General features: G+C 37.7%; 1 protein-coding gene across 1 annotated transcript in view; it reads right to left on the reverse strand.

Moving 5' to 3' along the window:
- Positions 1-784: 784 nt before the first annotated feature.
- The window catches only part of LOC113647232 (thyrotropin-releasing hormone-degrading ectoenzyme), a 152,069-nt gene continuing 128,200 nt past the window's right edge, over positions 785-24,653 (reverse strand). Inside the window, exons 14-20 of the mRNA XM_027153864.2 lie at positions 22,335-22,482; positions 21,140-21,237; positions 20,059-20,166; positions 12,550-12,717; positions 5,263-5,403; positions 4,972-5,053; positions 785-3,578 (exon numbers count right to left, since the gene is read on the reverse strand). Of these exons, the coding sequence (XP_027009665.1) occupies positions 3,435-3,578; positions 4,972-5,053; positions 5,263-5,403; positions 12,550-12,717; positions 20,059-20,166; positions 21,140-21,237; positions 22,335-22,482 (889 nt within the window). The 3' untranslated portion in view covers positions 785-3,434. The remainder of the gene's footprint in view (positions 3,579-4,971; positions 5,054-5,262; positions 5,404-12,549; positions 12,718-20,058; positions 20,167-21,139; positions 21,238-22,334; positions 22,483-24,653) is intronic.

Raw genomic sequence — 24,653 nt, forward strand, 5'->3', positions numbered from 1 at the left:
TGCCAATGGCAAACTACATTGAAAGCCTCCACCGGTTCTAAAAGACGTCCTCTACATAATTATCAAGCCTTGGTTTCATACATAATACACATAATGCATGAATATTGTATATCCTGAATACAGTCATATTTATCTGCTATTTCCAATTATAAGATTACAGCATACCAAATATAAATCTATTTCTAGACATATTTTACTATTTGTAAGCTTGAAATATATATATATATATATATATATATATATATATATATATATATATATATATATATATATATATATATATATATAATATTTCAATATAATTTTATTTTATTTTATTTTATTTTGTGTGCATCCTGTTTTCTCTCAGTGGCAGTTCTCACTACCACACAAGCAGTTGTACGCAATCTTACCTTCATCCATTTTAGCAGACGAATAGCAGACTGGTGCTGTGTTTCTTTGTGTTCTGGATTTCATGTTATACTGTAGGTGGCAAGTAAATGTTTGGTGTTGCTTCTGTCTGTGTCTCTAATCAGTACTTGTTAATGAGATGCGCATTAAAATGAGAACAAGCAGAACAGAAGTCTGGAAGGAAACAGGAAATAGGAAAACATCATGTCACACTGTTCACTGTTCACAACACAGTCACTGCCCTTCATACATACTGTATTATACAACAGTTTAGAGTTTGAACTGAACTAAATATTTATACACAAACCTGCTTATAAGTTGGATAAAGACCCATAGATGTTCCATTACAAGTAAAAAAGAAATATGGTCAAATAAACAAATTATACAGAACTATACATATACAAAAGAATTAAGCCTTTGAAACTCTTTTTATGTTTTCCAAACTAAACTTTATAAGAATCTGAATAGGCATTTTTTTTTACAAACACAGAAACTATTATTTTGAACAATGTAAACGTTCAGAAAAATCAAGTGTGCCGAATACAGTATCTACATCTACCGTGTGATTATTCTGCTTGCACAAAACGAGAGGTCAGAAATGCCCTGTTTATTAAGAAACTTTATGCAAAACAAGGTTTACAAACTCTACATGTATCACTGAAGAACACTTCTCAAGGCCACTCCAAGAGAAAGCTGCAGGCTGAACATGCAGAACTCTGAGATATCAGAAAGCTGTAATGCACCTTATAATCTTATGTGTTTGTTTGTTGACTTGATTTTTTTCCTCAGACAGACTGTTGGAGAATACTGATTGAGATGTGTGCAGGGAGTTTAGCCTATTATTCCTCACGTTAAAAACAAACCCTCACGTTGGCATGAATCTGAAATGAATGGCAGTGTCAAGTGCAGCACATAGTGTAGGCAGGGCTTAGCATCATGGTTGAGATGTCTGGAAAACAACAACAAGGGAAAAAAGTATATCAATTTAATATCGCTCAATTAATCCATCCATCCATTCCGTACACCACTCATCCTACCGAGTCGCAGGGAAGCTGGAGTATTTCAAGAGACTCGAGGCACAAGGCAGGTTACTCTCTTGACAATCTAACGCTTCGCACACACACACACACTCACAATTTAGAGATGCTAATTCAGCTACAACACGTCCTTGGACTTGGGGGAGGAAACCTGAGGAAAACCAAAGGAAACCCCCGAGGCATGGAGGGAACATGCAAACTCCACACACACATAAGAGGTAGGATCAATCAATTAATATTGTACCTCATTTAAAACTTCATTTTCTTTATGTAAAAATATCTCCCCATAATGTTTAATTAGAATTGTACCACAGGTAGATCCAGGGGTTGTTTCTTATCTCTACAACTAACACCTGATACTGATCAGTCCACAACCCTGTGTTATCCTCTTTACTGTTTTCAGTCAATAAGATCACACTGTTTTTATTTCCATTACGAAGAATGGAAACTTTTTTTTGCCAAGTTTGACAAATGAGGTTTTTTTCACCAAAACCAGTCGGTATTAAACGAACGTCCTTTCTGTTCTGCTTCATTCCAGTCGTTTGAGCTTGTGTATATTCCCTTGTGTGAAGTCATACTTCCTGACAAGAAATGCATCGTGCAGATAATTTCCTAAACACTTCCTAAACAAGTCTGTAAACTCAAAGCTCTGAGAAAACATTGCTTGAAAATGAGATTAAATGTAATTCCTTTATTTAGTTGTGGGTTGGATGTTTTTTGGCTGGTGGAATGTTCTCAACCCACCAGTAACATTTAGGCCTTTGTGTCTGTTGCACTATTATCATCAGCATACTGTACATTACCATGTCAGTGCTACTGCTGTGCTGAGAATTCACCACCCAAATAATATCTGATAAAATATAAGCTCCTGTGATGGTACATTGGTAAACAGGGTAGAAGAAGGATGACAAACCGTGTGTATAGCTTAAATCACCACCTGTCACTGATGATACACTTTCATATTGTTCACCTATATGTTGCATTTTACTGATTTGTTTATTTTTTTTATTTAACTGGCAACATGCTACTGTATATATCCAAATTATATTTGAGTCTGTATCCTCTGCTTACACAATTGATATTTTAATAGCAAATTTAACTCATTGTAAACATATGCATCATGTTAGCATGTGATTTTTATCTGAGCAGTAATCTGGGATTGTGGCTGACATTTAAATTTATAGCATATTTTTTACTAATATTACAACTTGTAAAAGTCTGAACCTTTACAGCTCTTCTTCTCAATGTTTCCTGTGTAAGAAACTACTGAATATGAAAATATTGACACAGTGATTACTTTACACTTTACACTAGATATACAAGGTGAGACCTTGTGTGAAGAAAACAAGTACTAACATACAATACATCCGAGACACACACAATCATTCGATACACCAATAAGGACTGCTGCCTGGATCTCCTCAGTCCTTCTTTCTATGGCTTTAAGAAAGGAAATAAACACCAACTTTTTTTCCTTTCTTTGGACCATTTGATTTGAAATCACTGATTGTCAGGCTGGCTGAATTTGTGCTTATCTACATTCGGATTAGAATCAATATGCAGTCCGCAAAATGCTGACCTGAGCATCCCAGGACTCAGGACTTAACTCTGAAAATTGAATCATTGGAGGGAGGAAATTGTATTCATGCATGGAACAAGTATGAAGATTTGAAGAATATTCAAAAAATAAATATATTTATTTATATTTATTTTTTTGAATATATTCAAAAAAAAAGAAAGAAAGAAAGAAAGGAAAAAGGGAATGTCACTTGAGATGTACACCACCAGGCAATATTTAACATTGATTCTGTCTGCAGCAACACATATATCACCTATTCCATGCTCACTTTCACGTTTGTTGCCTGGTCTTTTCTCTATTAGGAAAAACAAAAGATTATCAGGGTCCAAAAATGATATTTTATTGTTCTTTTATCTTCTCCCATGGCTAATGGTCTATAAATATTTGATAGAGACTCCATGCTAACAGATAATGAACATGGTGGATTATTAGTCATTGGGTGATTTCCTAAGCCACTGGAAGAATTGCTCCTTGTAAAGATTGTGCCATTTCACATTGGCCTTGACGATCTCCAACGCTCGAGTGAATGCAGATACTGCTCCTCCACTGCTCATCTGGATGAAATCCTTCAGCTGGGGATGAGAAAAGAAAGTAGAGCAGTTTAAAGATTTAGAATTTATACTGTAGGAAGTCACTACACCAAGTTTGACCAGACCAATCACACCATTACAGTATGTGCTTTGTGAAATTCTCATTCCAGATTTATTCTCACTGTGTTTCCTGATATAATGCACTACTCCACCCTTCTGTAAAGGCTTTCCACAAGAGCATTAGTGAGATCAGACACTGATGTTGTAAAAGTGAGGAGGTCTGGGGTGCAGTCGGTGTTACAGTTCAGGCCAAAGGTGGACAGGCCACGTCATCATTTATTGTAATACTACAGCATATAAAGACATTCAAGACCTTTTTTTTTTTTTGGTTTACTTTGTGTAAGTGTTTGAGGGGAAAAAACAACAACAAAAAAATACAAATTCATGTGATGATCTGGGGTTCACACACGTTTGACTCCAACTTTGAACTTTCCACATATAGCTTTATAGCATTAATTCTTACATTTATTTAAAAAGGATTCAATTTAGGCATGTGACAATAAATCCATCATACTATGCTGGATTACTGATAATAACATTAACAATTGCCATTTGTTGTCTAGTTCATCCATTCATTCATTCATCCATTCATCTAATAACCACTTAAATCTAGTCAGGTTTGATCTAAAACAACTCCCATAACACTGGGAGTTTGTGTTGTAGTGGAGTTGCAGATGCAAACCTAGTGATAGGAACTTACAGGCTTTGATCTTCCATTAAAGATGTCCACTGGCCATGGAAGGTTTGTTTTGTTATCATCACTTAGGGCAGTATATCTTTTCTGGGGCCTCCAAGCTATTTTCATTTATTGAATTATTTAAAAAACAAAAACAAAAAAAAAAAAACCCTCTAGGTTTATTCTAAAAGTTTTTGTCAATTTTCATCATTAATAAATGAAAGCCTTACAGTGCACTCACTGGATATTATTATGTATTGTGTTAACATTAAATGTACATATTTTTTAATGTAAAATAACAGGCTATTTAAGTAAATGTGGAAATTGTTTTTGTTTTGTTTAATTATTATTATTATTATTATTTTTTTTTTTTAATTGACTACAGTTTTAATAAGCTGCAGGGGAAAGGACATGGTTTTGATTAGCAATTAAACAAACATTCACACAGAGACATTTCTTCTTCTTTTTTTTTTTCAGTTGCTTGGTTCTGTAGATGGATGGGAAAGACTTTCAGGTGTGTAATAATGTTACAGAGATAAATCTTGTAGTTGAGAAAAAAAAAAAAAGAATAAATTAAAGGCCAGGAGTGCATATTAGTCTAAATACACGATGGACTTGATACCATTATTCTTTAGTAGTACAGTTGAAGAAGACATGATGTGATGAATGTGTGATCTTTCTCTCAGCGTCATAGCTCACCTCATTGAGTTCGCTCTCTGTGTTGAGAAACTCTGTCACACCGCTGATTAATTTAGAGTTCATAAATAAAGCCTCACCATACCTGCACAAGAGGAAAGTCACACTCAGTGAAGCATTGCTTTTAATAAACCTCACGATCAAACACAGACAATTAATGTACTTTATTCTGAGCTTCACAACCAATTTGAATAATCCAGATGAAGTAATATACATTTATGAATTTATACATTTATCAGAAACAGAGAAGATAGATAAAGCAGATAGGAGCTTAATAATACTTATGAAGCATACCTGGAGTTTAATATGTCCCACTTTTCTCTGAAATACCTCCATGCCAAACGTCGTCCATGTGGGTTGCGGCCAACGTGGATGATGATGTCAATCACATCCTGATCTGGAACCAGATCTGAGCTTAAAGACAAGTTGAGCAGTCTGGAAAAGAACAAATAACATTAGGGCTTTTCACACTGCGCTTAACCCCAGGTAGGGAAATTTTTCACACTTGTAATTTAGATGCACTTTTGTGGTGTGAACCCTTCACAGTGGTGCCAAATTGACCAGCAGATAACATTACTGGCTGATTTACTGAAAAGAATCTACAAAAGAACTGCACATTAAAAAAAGAAACGGTTGGGACGCATTATATCGTTTTGTTTACTCCCAAAGTGTAAAAGGGATTTAATCAGCACCTATAGTGTGTAAAAGCCTCAAAGTCACAGTGATTATAGTCACTAAAACAAAATAAATGCTGGTGGTTTTATGAATGGCAAATAAATACCTGAATAGTTTCTTGTGCACTCGTGCATGTGTATCAATGTGTACCAAGTGCAAGTTTAAACAAATGACCATATGACTTAGAATTTGTGAGAAATATGGCTGTCATACATTCATCACCCTGAGCTTATTGCTGAGGCATGCAGTTCTCCCACTTGGTTTAGCAGATGTAATCACAAGCAAGAAGTTTTTCGCATCCACCAAGGTTTGGCATCCAAACTGGGTTCATAATTATAGGACTTAAAGAACAAAAGCACAAAAATGAAATCATGTGCCAGGTTCTTTGGAACACATGGCAGACTAAGACGCCTTTTTCTATTCACAAATGCTGTGATAACCGTATAAGCTCCCGGTGAATACACCAATTCACAACCCAGTAGTCCCTGCAGAAAGTACTCTAGGAACGAGTGGACCAGTGCCAAATAATAGCATGTAAACAGTTTCAATCTGTGAACGAGGCCTGTATGCTAGATCCAGATTTTTTAAGAGTTTACTCGACTAGTAAGTCACAATCTTTGACCTGGACTTAGCTCCACACACACAGGTAAACTGTCAGAGGGTACTAAATGGGTCTATCTATCCTCGAAGAAATGGCACATTCTGGGCCATGAGCAAGTGTGTCACAAATCTTGAAAGGCAGAACTTAAAAAAAATCATCCATGTTCTAGGGCAAAGGAACCAAGGAATTATGCATTTCACAGGTCTGCATACATGTCTCCGCATAAATATCTCTTAGTCCAAAGGTCAGCACTATTAAATTTAAAATCAGACAGAAAACTGCCAAGGAATCATGTTAAGGAAGCAGGACTTGTTCTGGAGCATGAGCTCTACCTTTTAATTATCCACTGACCCTTTAGTGGTGGTGATTGAGGGTGTTTAGAGCCTGTTCTGTTGGATGATAATGGGGTGGGTGGGATGTCCTATAGTCATGTTGGAACTCTGTTAATACTTACGTTAGCAATGAAATTTAGAGCACTGATTTGGCTTGCAGTGATTTGAGGATATATGGAGGAAATATGAGCTTTGGGTCACGAAACGACGAGATCCCGGATACAGGCGGCCGAAATGAGTTTCCTCCGCAGGGTGGCTGGGCGCTCCCTTAGAGATAGGGTGAGGAGCTCGGTCACTCGGGAGGAGCTCAGAGTAGAGCCACTGCTCCTCCACATCGAGGGGAGTCAGCTGAGGTGGCTCGGGCATCTGTTTCGGATGCCTCCTGGACGCCTCCCTGGGGACGTGTTCCGGGCATGTCCAACCGGGAGGAGGCCCCGGGGAAGACCTAGGACACGCTGGAGGGACTATGTCCCTCGGCTGGCCTGGGAACACCTCGGTATTCCCCCGGAAGGGCTGGAGGAAGTGTCTGGGGAGAGGGAAGTCTGGGCATCCCTGCTTAAACTGCTGCCCCCACGACCCGGCCCCGGATAAGCGGTAGAAGATGGATGGATGGATGGATGGATGGATGATTTGAGGATGCGCTAAGGCCAGTCCGTTGGGTTGCACTAGACTGTAGATTCCTAACCCTATACTGTCCTCAGAGGGCCAAACAGCAACACATGGCACACATGAGAGGATTTGCAGTGTTGAATTAAATGTGTCTGGTTATGTGGATCATGCTAACCACACTTGCTGCCATAGATAGTTACTGTAGATGCTGATACAGATTTGTATTCACTTACAACCAAAGCTATAAAGTGGTAACCGAGTAGATTCAAAAGCATGCAGCTTGAAATTTCACGTTAAGTCAATTATTTACTGTATTTCTTGGAGAACTGAATCTGCCATTGCTATTGTGAACAATTAGCACATGCAAAAACAGAATTTAAGTCATTTATTTACCCTATCTGTTGTTTATGCTGTTAGCAGATTGCACATTCAAATACACACTCTTTAATTGGGATATTTACATCCTATGGCTTGGCTTGAGAGATCTAAACTATTTTTATTACATTAATTGCATAACAGATGATATTTAAAAGAGAATGAATCTAGAGAAACAATAACCCATTCATAAACACCATTTAACTGTTTTCCAACTGCAATTACATACACACATTTCATTTTTTTACTGCACTCTTGAGAGATTCATCATCGTTGCTCAAAGTTTTTCCACTTCTCTGTTTTATCTCAGGAGTGCAAGTTTTTATTTCAGCCTTTCCCCCTTTTAATGTTATTGTGCAGGAGAAATGAACACGGTTTCAGAACCGCGAATCTCTTATTCAGTGCTAACAACGAGCAGGATCGTTGACAATCATCACTCCTTCTGTTTTCCACACTGACAAGTTCACACATTCACTTTACGGTCTAGAATGACACTTGTGAAGTAGATTACTGTCAGGGGGATGTGCTGTGTGAAAAGCAATACAACATGGCCATATGGCTGACTGAATTTCTCCACTGTTACACACTGCAGCACTTTCTTTCAAACGTGCCTATTTGCTTTGACAACTAGTGAGAGAATTTTACTTATTTCTTAGATTCATACACAGTACAGTACACAATGCACTGGATACACAGAATATGAAGATGTACTTAAGGTGCTAGACTAGTAAATGTTCAGGCCAAGAAGATGTGTAAACCATATGGTGAATAATGTTGCCTTTTGGGAGGTTCAGTAGCTTTCTGCTTTTACTCTTGCTTTTAATAAATACTCTATACTTTCAGACTGTGAAGATACTAAATAGTAGTTTATCCTTTCACAGGAACAAGTATTACCCAATAACTTTAATGTAATGTGATGCTATTCACTTTAATTGCCCGAGTGGTGTTCCTCTTTTCTTGGCTACAATGAAAAAGACTGTACAAAGATTTGTCTTCTTTCTTGTTGGATTGTTTACATTTACATTTACATTTACAGCATTTGGCAGACGCCCTTATCCAGAGCGACGTACATAAGTGCTTAAATCTCTAACATTGAATACATTAATGCTGGTTCACTAGGTTACATACTTAAGATACCATGAGTTTAAAACATTTGCTCAAAGTTACAATGAAAAAGTGTCAAAGTTTTTTTTTGTTTTTTTTTAATGCAAAGGATAAGGAAAGAAGTGCTAGTTGAAGTGCTTCCTGAATAAGTAGGTCTTCAACCGCCGCTTGAAAATAGCCAGTGACTCGGCTGTCCGGACCTCTATGGGAAGTTCATTCCACCACCTTGGTGCCAGTACAGAGAAGAGTCTTGTAGTATACTTGCCTCTTACCCTGAGAGATGGTGGAACCAGACGAGCAGTGCTGGTAGATCGGAGGTTACGGGGTGGAGTGCGAGGAATGATGAGGGCTTTGAGGTAAGAGGGAGCTGGTCCATTTTTGGCTATGTAGGCCAGCATCAGTGTTTTGAACCGGATGCGTGCAGCTACCGGAAGCCAGTGGAGGGATCGCAGCAGCGGGGTGGTATGCGAGAACTTTGGCAGGTTGAAAACAAGCCGGGCAGCTGCATTTTGGATCATTTGCAGAGGACGGATTGCGTTCATAGGTAGACCTGCCAGCAGTGCATTGCAGTAATCCAGTCTAGAAATGACAAGAGACTGAACAAGTACCTGGGCAGTCTGTGTGGACAAAAATGGCAGAATCCTTCTAATGTTGTACAGAAGAAACCGACATGAGCGAGTCACATTTGCAACATGAGAGGAAAAGGACAGTTGATTGTCCATGGTTACCCCAAGGTTGCGAGCTGTGGCTGAAGGGGAGATCAGATCATTGTGCAAGGATATAGCAAGATCGTGACCTGGGGATGAATCACCTGGGATGAACAGCAGTTCAGTTTTGCTAAGATTGAGCTTTAACTGATGAGCAGTCATCCATGATGAAATTTCTGCCAGACGTGGCATCTGATTGTTAAATGTATTGTTTCTTCTGTGGCAGGGTTATTCTCCCCTGAACTACTATACCTACCTCAGCATGGAATATATACCCTGGGGTCCAGTTAACTGTTATGGAATATATACTGTAAACAAAAAATAATTATGTACTGAAAAGATCACCAAGTATGCTTATTAAATGTGTTTTAATTAATGTGTAAAAATTCAGTGAATCCATTGGATCTAATAGTATTCTAAATTGAACTCCTGGTCAATGCATATAAAAAAAAAATCAATAAAATAAACACAGGAAAAAATCCCCTTTCAATTTGTTTCCCTTCAAATGCTATAAAATACTTTTGTCACCTCTAATCTTAAAGAAAAAGTAAAAGTAACAAAACAAATATGGTGTAAACCAACATTATGCCTTATTTTCCTTCTTTTCTGTGAAGTACATTAATCAGGACTCTATTGACAAAGATAGCAAGACTTAAGAGTAGTACAGTCTGACAATGTGCAACGTGACAACTGATTGACTGAACATATCTTTTAAACAAATCTCCTTGATGAGCTGGAATTAGCTATAGCAAAAGCAGGCTGAGAGACTGAATTTACTACAAAAGCCACTACTGTAAGAGTCACTCCTGAGGCAACTGAACATTTAGACACATACGTTTTCTACACTTTCATGGTCATCAAGTTGGAGTGTCCTGAAAATTCTCAGCAGAGTGCTCCTTCTGGCATTACAGACTGAGAAAATACTGCCACACTTAGAGAACTGGTAACCAACCATTACCAATATAGTGGTGCTGCTTTCTTAAGAGGTAAGCAATCCAGTTTGCTTTTGGGTTACTGCTGGTAGATGATACTGCCCTGTGAATGAACTCTACTTCAGTGCAATGAAGGGTCCTCCTTCCAGCCAATGACACCATTCCTTGAGAGCCAGCTTAGTAGCAAGGGACACTTTGTTGTTGCCTACATTGTCGGTGTGCTGTTGATAGTTTGTTAAAAAAGTAAGCAATGGAAAACTTAACTGGAAGCTTGACTCGTACCATGGTGAAGCAGTGCTTGAGGTAAGTGAACAACATTTCTGCACCAGATGAGATGACATGGAAGACCTGTTCCTTAGCATATATACCCTCAAGTGAGAGTATGTACATATGGAAGGAAAGTAAAACTGACATTCACCTACTGTAAAGTGTCAGTTTTCTAGTATTCTGTGAGAATACTTGTTAAGAAATGCTTAGAGCAGAATTTGGACCAAACCATGTGTCATAAATTCAGTTGAGTGCAAATTTATTTGTATAATTCCAACAGCGATTTCAAGTAAATCCATATTGGACAATTTACAGTAGAAGACAGTGAGCCACAAGTGGGTAATCTGCACAGCAGAGGAAGTGTGTCAGGATTTGGTACAGGCATCATGTCAGGCAGCAATAGTGCTTGTACAGCTTGAAATAATACGAAGAGGTTATTTGGTATGCTCTTGTAAAACCCTACAGTAGTTTGTACATTGTTGGAAAAGGCAACCACGATCTCTGTTAGATGTGGCCAAGCCTTCATAGTGATTGATGGCTGTAGACAAGGAAGTGTTCCACTAATAGTCCTCTGGGGTATATACTGTATGAAAACACTCTTCATGTTGAGCTTGGTGAAGAATTGGGCTCCAAATAATTGGTCCTGTATGGTTGGCATGGGGTAGTGGACCTTTTTAAGATCCAGTACATTCCACAGTCCTACACTCTTTTTGTCTACAAATAAGAAGTCATCAGACCATGTGACATGGAGGTGACACCCCAACTTCTAGATATACCCCAAATTGGTCATCTTTTTGATTGACAGAGTGTAGCTGTCAGATGCCAAATGATTGGTGAATCTAAGCTCCACCTTTCAAAACCTTAAAAATTGAGACCTCTTATTCTTGGATAAAATGGAAGGGAAGAACATAGACAAAAACTGAAAAAATAATGTATAATGATCTCAATGATTGATAATGATTGTTAATGACGTTTGTGAGGAATTATAATTTCTTTTACCTGTCACCTTTCACCTTGCAATTTGTACAGCTTAACCATACACATTCAAAACAGGATTTTTTATAAAACAAAAAATGCCACTACACTGGTGAGAGAAGTGCTGGAAGTGTGTGGACTAATTGTAGTCAGGAGACTTGAAATGAGATAGGCCTTATGTGAGTTTCCCAATGGGGAAGAAGATTGTCTCTACAATCACTTTTAGGATTTGAGTCTCAGTAAAGAAAATGCAGACTGTGCATGTGGACGAAACAGCAGTCTACAATATTAGTGCTCCTTCTGACTACATATTGCTATTATGGGAGTTGACTGTGCATGGTGGACATGATAGAAATATCTGCAAGGTCACAATAGAAATAGACTGGATCTGCACCTGTTGTAAGACCCACACTGACAATGCCACAAGATTGATCATGGATATAATTAGCACTGGAGCATCTACGATGGATTCTGTGATTGTATTAGCAGACTTAACATGATACATCAAAATTTCAACCAATTCTGAACACTGTATAAGGCACTAGTTACATTTTCCTGCAAAAAAAGAGAGTGTATTTGGGTTATTTGGGAGCATCACATACGGTAGAAGCTTCGGTGGGAGATCACTTTAATTTGGTTGGTATCTATCATGAATTTAAACCTAAGATATTAATGGAATGGCAAGCTGTTAGGCTGAAGATTTCAGATTTGATTAAGATGATATAGCAGAGCCAGAAGGTCTACAGTAAGATCTATTTTATTTACAGAAGAATAATTCACACTTTAGTTTACACGTGTTTTGTGCTTTTGGAGAAGGACTAGCCTCATGGTCCTCATCAGTCATTTGCTGTAGGAAGTTCTACAGGAGTACAGAGAAGCTGAGATTCCACTTCATACAAACCATTCTCTATGTTTTCCTTCTTGTAGTTAAGTCGTAATTTACATGACCTATGTACTATGTTTCATCTGCATATTTTTATGAATCTGGTCAAATCAGATCTCACCTGTTAAGTAGGTAAGTACTGTCACTGCAGGTCAGGGCCTCCAGCAGGACTTTCTTCTCTGAAATGGCCATAGAGGAGTGAAACTTCATCCAGATAAACTCCCATACATCTTCATCCATTAGAGAGACACCCGTGCAGTACACAATGTCCCGTACATTTGGGGGAATCCTGCAGCATTGAAGCACTTAGATTAGCATACACAAACCCAGGGGTATAATTAAACTTCATGAACAGCATGTAAAGAGTGTGTACAATTACCTTAGGCACAAAAGAACAATCATTTTGACCGTTATTTTGAAATTTAGTCTAATTATAACGATTTAGCAACTAAATAATGAAGCAATACAGTAATATCTTCAATAGCTATAACTTGATGCCAAAAGAGTATTCACAAGGTTTAGAAGATAAAATTAATCTTGTAATTTCTCATATACACTTAACAAGCTGATCTTACTGTACTGTAAGTAAATAAAAATAGGTATCATATTTATCAACCCAGTCACAATCTCTAACATTAACCTGTTCAGGCACTCGCCCCCTATTTGCAGGTTTTTCGCCTACATGACCTACCCACCAAAAGGTGGTACAGCTCCCACATACTTTGACACAGCCTGGTCTCATTGGAAAGAAGAGATTCTCTAGTTTCAGATACAAGTGTCTGTTTGATTCTAGGCCTTACTGGCACAAAGTTACAGAGGCTAGAATGGAATGTTTTGATTTCTGTCTGAGTTGTTTACCTGATACACTGATTAATCTTATTGCTCTGGAACATGTTAGGAACCAAATAACAATGGAGGGTCATAGCCACCATTTTGGCTTTCACCAAAAAAAAAATTTCAAGTCAAAAGACCCAAAAATGGCTTCAATAAAAATATTTTTCTACGGACATGTCCGTCCGGTCATGTTTTTCTTGTTTACTGTATAACTTTGAATTAAAAGACTGCATGCTCAGTTTAAAAGGCCTAAAACAAACAGAGCCTCTCTGCCTAGAAGTCTGCTGTGAAAAAAGGCCTGTAACCTGACACCCTGAGCTGTGAGAGCGTGAAAAAGTCGAGAATTGCGCAATAAACCCATTGCGCGACTTTTTCTGCGCAGCTCAGGTCTCAGAGACGTGTCATGTTGCATACATTTGGAATCGTCTCCTTATTGGCTAGAGAGCTGTAAAGGTCCCGGATCATTACATTGCTACTGGAGGGAGCAATTGTCAGTCAAAGGGAGGGTTCCCACATAGGATGGAGAGACATCATTGGCTTCTCAGCCGTCTATCTCTGCACTACAAGCGCCGATTGGCTCAAGTGAGGGCTTGTTTGATTCGTTAGACCATGGACTACAAATCTGAAGCAAAAGTGTAGTTTTAGAAGCCTCATGGGAGAAGTGAGAGCCGAAACAACAGACGGAGGTGAACTGCTGTTTCCAGTTTTCGGGTCACAAACGGAATATTTGCGAGGCGACCAAAGCGTTTTGGATTAAAAGGCTTACAGATTCCAGTTCCTTGAACTCTTGGAGATTTTTGTAAAGCATTTGTTTTGGAAAATATTACCCCAGTGAAAAAAGGGAAGCGTCTAAAAGTAAGGGAACAACTGGTCTAGCCCCGCCTAGTTCAGTTCACTACCAATTTTGATTCAAATAGTATGACGGCTATGAATCATATTATGCTTTGTGTGTGGGCTTAACCGTGTTTAACCGTGTAGTTAGAGGATTTAGTGCTTAAAAGCTACAACGAAGTTGCTTCAGACTCATCCCCTAGTGGTCATTTTCCCTGTTGTGCCGTGGACGGCACGGCGAACCCACTGAGAAACATTGTGATTTATCTGATTGCCAACTCATGCCAAATAAGCTTCTGCTGTTCTCTATTTTAAGTCCAGTTACATAGTATAGACACGTGTAAACGTAAAAGTTAAAGAAATCACGATTTCATGATCACGATTTTGTGATCGCAAAAATTAAAGCAGAATCAAGCAACTCCATGATATTCAGAGGAGCTTCCAAAATTCCTGCAGATTTTCTGTAGGTTTCTGCCAAGATTTATTGTGAAAAAGTTTCCACAACACACATTCAGCCAAAGAATTCTTCCATATTCACTTGTGTGTAATGAGCACCACTATCACAGAAAGTATGAGGGTATGATATGGACTTCAGTCTTGATCTTGTATATAACTTTACAAATACTTGCAGTGTTGCTGATTAGCATTAGGTTTATTCTTTATAGCAAATTATTTTTAGCTTCTAGAAGGATTTACTGAAGCATCTTAATCCATTATTGCTCACTAAGTCAGTTCATGTATTGCTTTCCATCTCACCGATAGCAGCCTACAGTTTTTTTTGGAAATCACATGTTATGCTCCCTCTCTCTTGACTTGGCCTAATTTAAGGTGAGGAATCAAACTGCTCTCATGTTTCATGCTTTGTAAAATCCTCAGTAATGATGTAAACTGTGTGGCTGTAGCTTGTTCTCTGTCTTGCTTCTTTACAGTGTATGGGGAACAGAGCATTGTGGGTGATATGGGCTTGAGTAAGTGTAGTGCCACTGTTTGAGAGTTTGACATAACATGTCATGCAGAAAAGTGGAATTATTATTAAAATCTCAAAAAAAATAAATAAAAATTGCTAATAAATATAACACGTTTATTTATTTGTTTGATTAATTATTTCTTTAATTCACATGTTCACATTTTTGACAAATAACAATTTGAGCAACATTTTTCTGAATAGAAATGTGAATCAAATGTCAATTATTAATTATTTATTTAAAATAAGCCATAGGCCTAGTGATCGGTCAAATTATTCTGTAAACTGTATTATTTATTTATTTTTTTTAAATGGGGGGTATATTTTATAAATTCCAGCTCAGTCTCTCCTCACAGAATGGCTAGATTTTATGCGCTTGTAATAATCAGAATGACCATGACAAATGCAGGTATTATTTCTAATGCCAAGAACTGCGAGCGGAAAGACAGCCTGTAGTTAATTAGTGAAAGATTTATGGTGGTTTAATTTTTACAAGTTGTAGAATAATGTAAGGAATACAGAATAAGTCTACTCTGATCTAGTAAGGTCTGTAATAAATAATTCATGTTCATTTGCTTCTTATTTTCTTGATGAAACTTTAAATGTGGTTAATCAGAGCCTTCAAAATTGACCCTTTATTCTGTTTCTGATTGCATACTTTATTATTTTATTTTAAAATGTATGAATAATACATTACTTATCAGTATGCATATAATATAATAGCACAAATAGCCATATTAATAATTATACTGATAACAAAAGCACAGAAGAATAATAGCTTAAAGTAAACTTTTACAATCGAATTAAACAGGATTTCCTGAGGTTTCTTTGAATTGTTTAAAATTCTCGATATATATTTTAAATTTGTCCTTCAGTCTACTCTATGGAGAAACACGGCAGGTAATTGTGCATGATTTCATTTATACATTTCTGATGTTATTACTACAGCTGTAACATTTTGTACTGTAGTTTAAATATAGACACTGATACTGCTGCAGAATGAAACTGAACACGAAAGCTCCATTAGAAACGGATTTATAGAGAAATGGACAGATGTCATAAACAAGCCTCTCTGGAGGACTGAACAGATCAAAGGAAGAATTGTGCTCCCACATCAGGAAATAAAGCTTTTCTGAGAAATGGCCTCAGGGGACTTTGGCCTCAGTACAATAAAACAGCTACACGAGAGCTCATACGAGGATTGGCCTCGTGTGAAAGTTAAGACATGTTCCGAGTTCATGTAGCAATTTCAGTGTTTTGGAAAATAATATTTCCACAAGGACTGCTGGATATCTTATGGGCTTTGTTGAGTTTTTAGATCAGTTAACACTTTCTACTAGAGGTCTTCTCGGGTCTAAAGAAATGTACCCGACCCGAAGTGACCCGAATCACTTTTTACCCGAACCCGACGTGCATAATTTTTATTTATTTATTTTTTTTTAAAGAAAGACAAGACCCGAGACAAACCCGAAAAAAATTAGACCCGAGTCCGACTCGACCCGGCGGCAATTTTTTTTTAACCCGACTGGATCCGGATGTTGCATAATTCTACACTAAAGTAACCGCTACAGAGTGGATTCAAAATTGATACACAGGTCTGTTTCAACGAAAATGAGCTTACCGCCAGCCACACGTCGCCAGCCACATGTCGCAAGCGGTCTTGGCAAACAGAGGAGAGGTTGGAAAAGGACTCGAGTCGATGCACACACACAAGATACAGTAGTTCGGGTCTTCTCGGGTCCGTTCGGTAAAAACACATTCATTTTAAATTACCCGAAACCCGATGCCGCTATTATTTGACCCGACCCGTGTCTGAGGCACACATGAAACTTTTAGACCTGAACCCGCTCGGGTCTCGGGTAGAACCACGGGTTTTCGGATATAAGTGGACCCGTGAAGACCTCTAGTTTCTACCAATACACTGCTGTTCCATTTCACCGGTGGTATGGAAATCGATGTATCGGATATTTTCAACAGTTATTAAAAAGACACTGTTGGCTTTCATTGTGAGACATTCGACCTTTTTTGGTATAACCTTAAACAGAATAATTGACACTAACTTGGAGAAACATGAAATAAGTACTTGGGGCATTCTCAGTGAGTAGAAATAGGTTCAGTATCATCATTTACTTTTGTACAAGATGAAACATGATAGCTTGACGATATCATGTGAACTTATTTCTTATTTTGAACTGTAATTGTCATGAAACGTTTTAAAAAATGAACTCAAGGTCATAAGTTCATAAGTAAAAGACTTAAAGTAACCTATTTACTTTTCTACGAATATAACAAAGTGACATAACAAAGAAATTCAATGACACAGCAAAACAGGAGCAGATTTGTGTGGAGATCTTGTACACCAAGGATGGATGACGTTGGCGTCAATATCACTTCGTAGTGTGATATGGGTTTGAAAGAGCAGCTGTATAAAAATGCGGTGTCACTGTTAACACTGTCATTTACCCACAATATATCATGCTGAAATATGAGTCTTAGGCATTACTATTAAAAACACTATACTGATATACGCAGTATTCCTTTATAGTGATTTTTTTGCCTAATCAGCATTAATCTAAAAGAGCAAATACTTATGGATGAGAGTGAGCCATATGCCAAACTTTGATAAGAGATTGAACAGAATTAACAGTTAATTCTTTTATTTAACAGACATTATTCATTCATTTTCTACCGCTTATCCGAACTTCTCGGGTCACGGGGAGCCTGTGCCTATCTCAGGCGTCATCGGCCATCAAGGCAGGATACACCCTGGACGGAGTGCCAACCCATCACAGGGCACACACACACTCTCATTCTCACACACACACTCACACACTACGGACTATTTTCCAGAGATGCCAATCAAGCTACCATGCATGTCTTTGGACCGGGGGAAGAAACCGGAGTACCCGGAGGAAACCCCAGAGGCACGGGGAGAACATGCAAACTCCACACACACAAGGCGGAGGCGGGAATCGAACCCCCAACCCTGGAGGTATGAGGCAAACATGCTAACCACTAAGCCACCGTGCCTTCTACAGACATTATTGTATTCATTATTTCAGCTATTCTAAACAGACACTCAGTAGATACCTCGAGTTGTGTACACAATTATCTCCTAGTGTGCTATATAAATAAAATGGTTATAAAATGCAACATAAAATGATAGAGTCAAGTGCTATTTTAGAATTAGCTGGGTGACAGCAATACTTATCCAATTTAACCAAATGTGCTATGATTAATCTATATGGCAGTAATCTGATTATAGTTTACAATTAGGATTATTTATGCAGCTATCTATGGCAAACGTTTTTCATTTTTAACTGTATCTTGCTTTTAAAGTGCTAATAAACTTGTAAGTGTGTGCAGGTTTTTTAGGGTGGTTGTGTTGATGCTATTGAAAATCCTTGACTCTGACACTTCTACTCAAGAAAAATCTGTAAACTTGGAGGTGTGAACGGTATAGATGTAATGTGCAAGGTTTAAATAGTAAAACCAAGCTGCCACTGTGAGGCTAAGTCGAAGTTTCTTTAGATAAAAGCATCAGCCTATTGTGGCACATGAGAGTGACATGATGAGTAATGGCATTAATTAAATTGTCATTAACAGTCTGTAGTTTTTCTTCAATTTTTAAAAATCATTTAGAGGCATTTTGTAAACAAGAACTTGTGTCTTTTATGCTTTCTTTAGAGTTATGTTGCATCACGATGCTTTATGAAGTCTCGTTCACTCCGAGAGCTGCGATCAGGACAAAGCCAAAGACACACTTATCCCTTATCCTTTATTCTTATGTCTTGTATCACTTGCTATAAAGGAAATAATAATAATAATAATACTAATACTAATAATAATAATAATAATAATAATAATAATAATAATAATAATAATAGGGCCAGGTCAAAGGGGAAAAATTATTTGGTAGAATTGTTTAAAACACACACACACATACACACCCAAAGACACAAAACATATACACACACCAACACACAAACAAACACACACACAAAGACACAAAACATACACACACACACACACACACACACACACACACACACACACACACAAAACATACACACACACACAAAACATACACACACAAAGACACAAAACACACACACACCAACACACACACACACACGCAGCAGCTGCTTGTACATTTCATAAGCTCTATTTTCCCAATTAGATGGTACTTATGGCATCTTGTGTTTGCTTGAGGATCACTGCCCTGTATGCGAGGCTGTTTGGGGACAAAAGCTATTAGATGAGCAAATAGGTGTTGCTGTGCTTGGCAGACAGTGGGTACACACCGAGGGCTGGCGTGATTCATGTGCAATATATTGATCAGATGTCAAATTATCAACACAACCAATGTCACAGTGTCAGTCCCAGTACACAGCGTCTCACACTTACACTCAGTTGCCACCTTTACACACAGAACGTACTTTTCACTTTTGATTTCTGTCAAAATCACACACCACCATTACTACAATACTGACTCCACACTGTTTCATCCAGATATTTATTTCATAGGGATTAATTACAGTAATTAAAATGCTAATTAATTTGTTGAGACGTGTGTTTCAGGGTTTCTATATAGTGATAAAAAGCATCTGCTGCACTGTGTGTAATCATCTTTTTATATGTTGGTATGGACCAAGTAAAATCTGTCTGTCTTTATATTTACTTCCTTGTTTGTTTGCATTCTCTTTTTCCTTTTTTTTATATAGAAAACTGTAGTAATTTTTAATATTTGAAAAAAACTAAAAGATATTCCCTGATGTTACTGATATTATAGTTAGGTTCAAGCGTGACATTAATTAGCTTTATTAGTAATTATGTGAATATGTGTGTGTGAGTCTGAGTGTGTTTGTGTGTCTGTGTCTGTGTGTGAGTGTGTGAGAGTGTGAGTGTGTCACTGTGTGTTTGTGTGAGTGTGTTTGTGTGAGTGTGTGTGTGTCTGTGTGAGTGAGAGTGTGAGAGTGTTTGTGTGTGTGTGTGTTTTACCTGTTCTTGTTACTCGATATCCACTCGGACACAAGGGACACAGCCTGCCGGTGGCAGTGTTTATTCCCAAAACTGCAGGCCAACATAATCACCGCTCTTTGTAGCTCTCTGGTTGGGGTAGCGAAGGAACATAGAAGAAAGGACAGACAAGTGGAGAGGGAATAATATATGGTGAGACAGGGTAAGATTTAGAGAATGGAAGAAGAATGGAAAAAAAAAGTAAGATGCCATATGAGGGATAGTGATGAAGTAAATGGGAGAGTAGTACAGAGGGAATAAGGGAGAGGAAGTAAATGGGGCAGGGATATGGGAGTGAGGACATGAATAGCGAGAGAGGGAATAACGCAGAGTGCAAATAAGAGTGGTATAGAAAAAAAAAGGTGAAGAAATGGTCATGAAATATAAGATGGAATAAGAAAGAGAAAGAGGTAGTATAATAAGGGAGGCAAAGTGATAGCAAGAAAGTGAATGAGGGAAAGAGGGAGTATAGAAGTATAAAGGAATTTTTTGGTAGTGGTAGTGTGGATAGAAAGCATATAAGACATGAATGTATTAATGAATGAATTAATTGGAAAAATGGAAACCGTGAACATGTACAAAAGGCTTAGGGTCATCAGGCACGAACAAATAATTTGCACTAAACACAAGACACACGAGGCTTTAATTGACTAATCAAAGGAAAAACTCAAAGCTAAGACCAAATGTGAGTCATTAGGACATCACAAGGGTAATCAAAACAAAACCCTGTGGCAATGTCAACAAACACATGAAAACACCTAGCATGTGCTGCGCGGTTTGGCTCATAGCACCCAACGGTGACGCTAATGATCTGTTAATTAGAACAACTGGCCAATCAAAAGCTTCTAAATGTCTTGAGAGATTTCAAGAATCTTCCAGTCAACTTGGTATGTAAAACCTTTGACTCAGTAAAATTCTAATATATACTGAGCTAAAATAGAGCTGGAATAAATCTGTCTTTTATATATAGGGAAAAAGTTTTGGCTCCTTAACTGTGAATCCCAGATGGAGATTGTCTTCACTGTGTGTCTGTGTTTAGAGCAGTGAAAGTCTTAGCACTTACTCAGTCTGATAGGTGGCCTGCAGGAAGGAGCCGTCTGCATTCATACTTGGCCAGCCCAACTTATGATACTTCAGCTCAACCTGCCTCAACACATAGCTCTGAACATACAGGATAAAAAAGAAGGAGAGATGGACGAGATAAGCAAGCGAAGAAGGAAGGGATAGAGAGAACAAATCACAGAGAGTGAGGGGGAGAGGAGAAAGACTGTTAAGTAGATAATACACATATGCACTTTATGATTGTGTTCACGTGTGTGTGTGTGTGTGTGTGTGTGTGCATGTGTGTGTGTTTCCACCTGCAGTTAACGTGGCTTGTTATGCTTCCTTACTGACATCAGAATCCAAATACTATAAGATCATGCTTTGCTCACAGATACACAGTACATATCTAGTAACTCATTAGAGGAAGAAAGAGTATTCAGAGGAACAGACGACAGGAAATGATGTCTAATCTGGTTTGGTTTAACAATTCCTTCTACCATCCCTGTGTCTGCTTCTTGGTGAAACAGCTCTGTGCTGACATGTCCTACAATTTGCTGTTACTCTCAGGCTCTTTACTGATTCCAGATCATTGTTGAAAGCTCAAAGGGACTGAAAAAAAGCTTTGAATTAAATTCATTAAAATGCATATCTTGGTTCCACATAATTGAATTGAGTAGCAATAAAACAATAAGCTTTCATACATCTAACATTATTTGAGCGTGTATTTGTAAAGACACGAATAAAACGAAACGGTTCGCAACAGACTCATTAGCATTGTACTAATATGCATAGCTTAAGCCCCTGAATGTAATACTATAGTCATATATCCCATCATCCTCTTGGGTTTTCTCAATGTAACCAGTTTATGTTGTGACTATGTGATCACGATCACTCCATATCATCCGATATAGTAATTCAAAAACTTGTTTAAATTAAGTTTAGTAAAAAATAATGTAGTTACTTATTTATTTATTTATTTTTGATAAACTTCGTATTTCTATGTAAACTATACATCGTATTTTTTTTTTTTAATCTGACCGACCACGTAATCCCTTTTCTCATTGTACAGATGTGAATTAAACAAATAATATTTTTTCTCGTATTGTGTTCAGTCCTGAAGGCTCAGTGGGACCAACAGAGTTTAAACTCCACTACCGATGTTGATCCCCAGGTCATTGGAGAAGTTCCACAAGAGCTAACGGAGATTCACTTACGCTAAAGATGCTGTAGTCCTTGGTGCGGTCAAGCAGCTTGTCAAGCTGGTACAGTGCACGGCTGGCAGCGTGCCAGGGCAGAAACTCATCCTCCTCCGACAGGTAACAGATGATCTGCAGAGGGATGCTCTGTGGGAGATAGCCAGCCCTGCAGAGACACCCAAAATGAGAGAGACTGGTGTAGAGAAATTGATATTCTGAGAGAGAAACGTGTAAAAAAAAAAAAAAGAGAACAGTTGAGAGACAATTGTAGATGTAAAAAGAAAGGGAAAAAAAAAGATAAATAAGAGCAAAGTGATCCAAACTTGTGGCTATCCGTGAACACAAGCTGACAGCAATGTGCCAAAGTGACATCTTTGCTTAAAGTGAAAGAACAATACAAGTTTGTGTTGTCAGTATATACTGTAGATCATAACACTATTTGAGGGAGGTTTGCCAACATGGATAAAGCTTTCCACAAAAAAAAAAAAGTCTCCTGAACACACATTCTGCTCTTCTAATGCTGCAGTCCTCTTTATGCTGTATAAATCCATAAACTTGGATCAGACGCTTGGAGGATAAAAGGCACTGGCACTAGAAGAGAAGTTCAAACCCAATCCACTGTCATCAAGAGCAACATATCAAACACAAGGTATGATTCCAGAGGCTTTTTGAAGCAAATATGACTCGGTATTTTATCACAAAGATTAGTCACTACACCACTTCCATCCATTTCAGCCCCAACTCTCCATAGCCTGGGGCTTTTCAGAGGCTTCTAACACCATCTGAGGAGAAAGCAGGAGTCCATGTAGCAAATAATAGAGAAAGGCTTCAAACAAGCTCAATGGAACAGACTAAGGACATTTTTCCCCACTATTTGGCCACCCACAAAGAAGCACTGTCTTGAATTACAATCAGATCCACACGTTTGTGTCGGCGGTTTTCTAGGAAAAAAAAAAAGAAATCTGATTTCTGGAACTTACTGTACTATTAGGCGTAAACATTTCTAATTAAAAAAACAAACAAGAACAAATCTATCGCATGTCTCTTTTGCATATTTTAGCGCATGCGCCCACCTCCATTTGTTTAATCTGAACTTTATCATTCAATGCTTCTCTGTGTATTTAGTTTCTGTCTGAAAAACACAATCGATAACGTGTAATTATTGATTTACAGTAGCTGAGTGATAAATGAGCTTTTAATATTGTAAGCACTTTCGGTGGATGTGAGACAGGAGGACGGTGTGGAGAGAACAGCACAAAATGCTAAACATCCCACAAGGCAAATAAATCCTGCTGCCCTTACGCATTAATTACCCGCACCGCCTAATTACGCAATAGATTTTAAAGACAGCTGACAAAACACAATTACATCAGGCCTTAATCACTCATGTGTTATTAAAAGGCAAGCAAAAGCTCATCTGCATAATGGGCATAATGCTTGGTACTTTGATGCTCCTTCACCCCTCATGTTCACTTAGAGGCAGCAGTAGAAGAACACATTGCAGAGGCAGATTCTCAAACCATGTGCTTTTCTTTCCCCAGATGGCTATCTCGTTAAGAAAATAGCAGATTATCATTGAATTTTAGGCACAATAAAGCAATGAGTACAGCAATTAAAAGCATATTGTGGGCCAAAACAGGTCTAACTGGACACGTTTAAGGTTTTAAATTTGCTCCAAAAAAACAATGTATTTTATTTTATTATTTTTTTTTTACTTTTAACAAACCCTAACATTTTTATGGCTAGATTAAAGTTTATACAGTAGATGTGTTCTGATAGCTAGATTGAAATCTGGGCCTAATTAGTCGAGTTGTGTACAAAGGGATTTATTTGGTAATTGTTCTAAAAAGAGCATTTAAACTACAAATTTTGATCATAAATGAATGAAAATGTATTTTAAAAAAGGCCCATTTTTTATTTATAATCAGTTTGAAAAAGAATTTAAAGGATGATATACAAATTAAATCATTGAAATTAATTCATCAATTGTTGGAACGTTTGGACATCTTTGTTGTACTTAAAAATGTTAATGTAAAATCAAGCATTTGTTACTGAGCGAAAAAAATACAATAGAAATTAAAAAAACAAAACGGTTTAATTCACTATACTTTATTTTAATCAAATATAAATTCAGTTGAATTTAGGATAGTCACTTAAAACAACATAGGAAAGGCTGCTTAATGAAAAATAAAGCTGATATTTCTTTACACAATTGAGTTAGATTCACTTAAAATGTTCAATGTAATTTGTTCAGTTAATGATTATTTTAAGTTAAATGCACTTATAAGGGTTTTACAGTGTACTCGTGGTCCAGAGTGTGTGGAAATTCGCACATAA

The sequence above is a fragment of the Tachysurus fulvidraco genome, chromosome 19 (assembly GCF_022655615.1).
Source record: "Tachysurus fulvidraco isolate hzauxx_2018 chromosome 19, HZAU_PFXX_2.0, whole genome shotgun sequence".
NCBI lineage: Eukaryota > Metazoa > Chordata > Actinopteri > Siluriformes > Bagridae > Tachysurus > Tachysurus fulvidraco.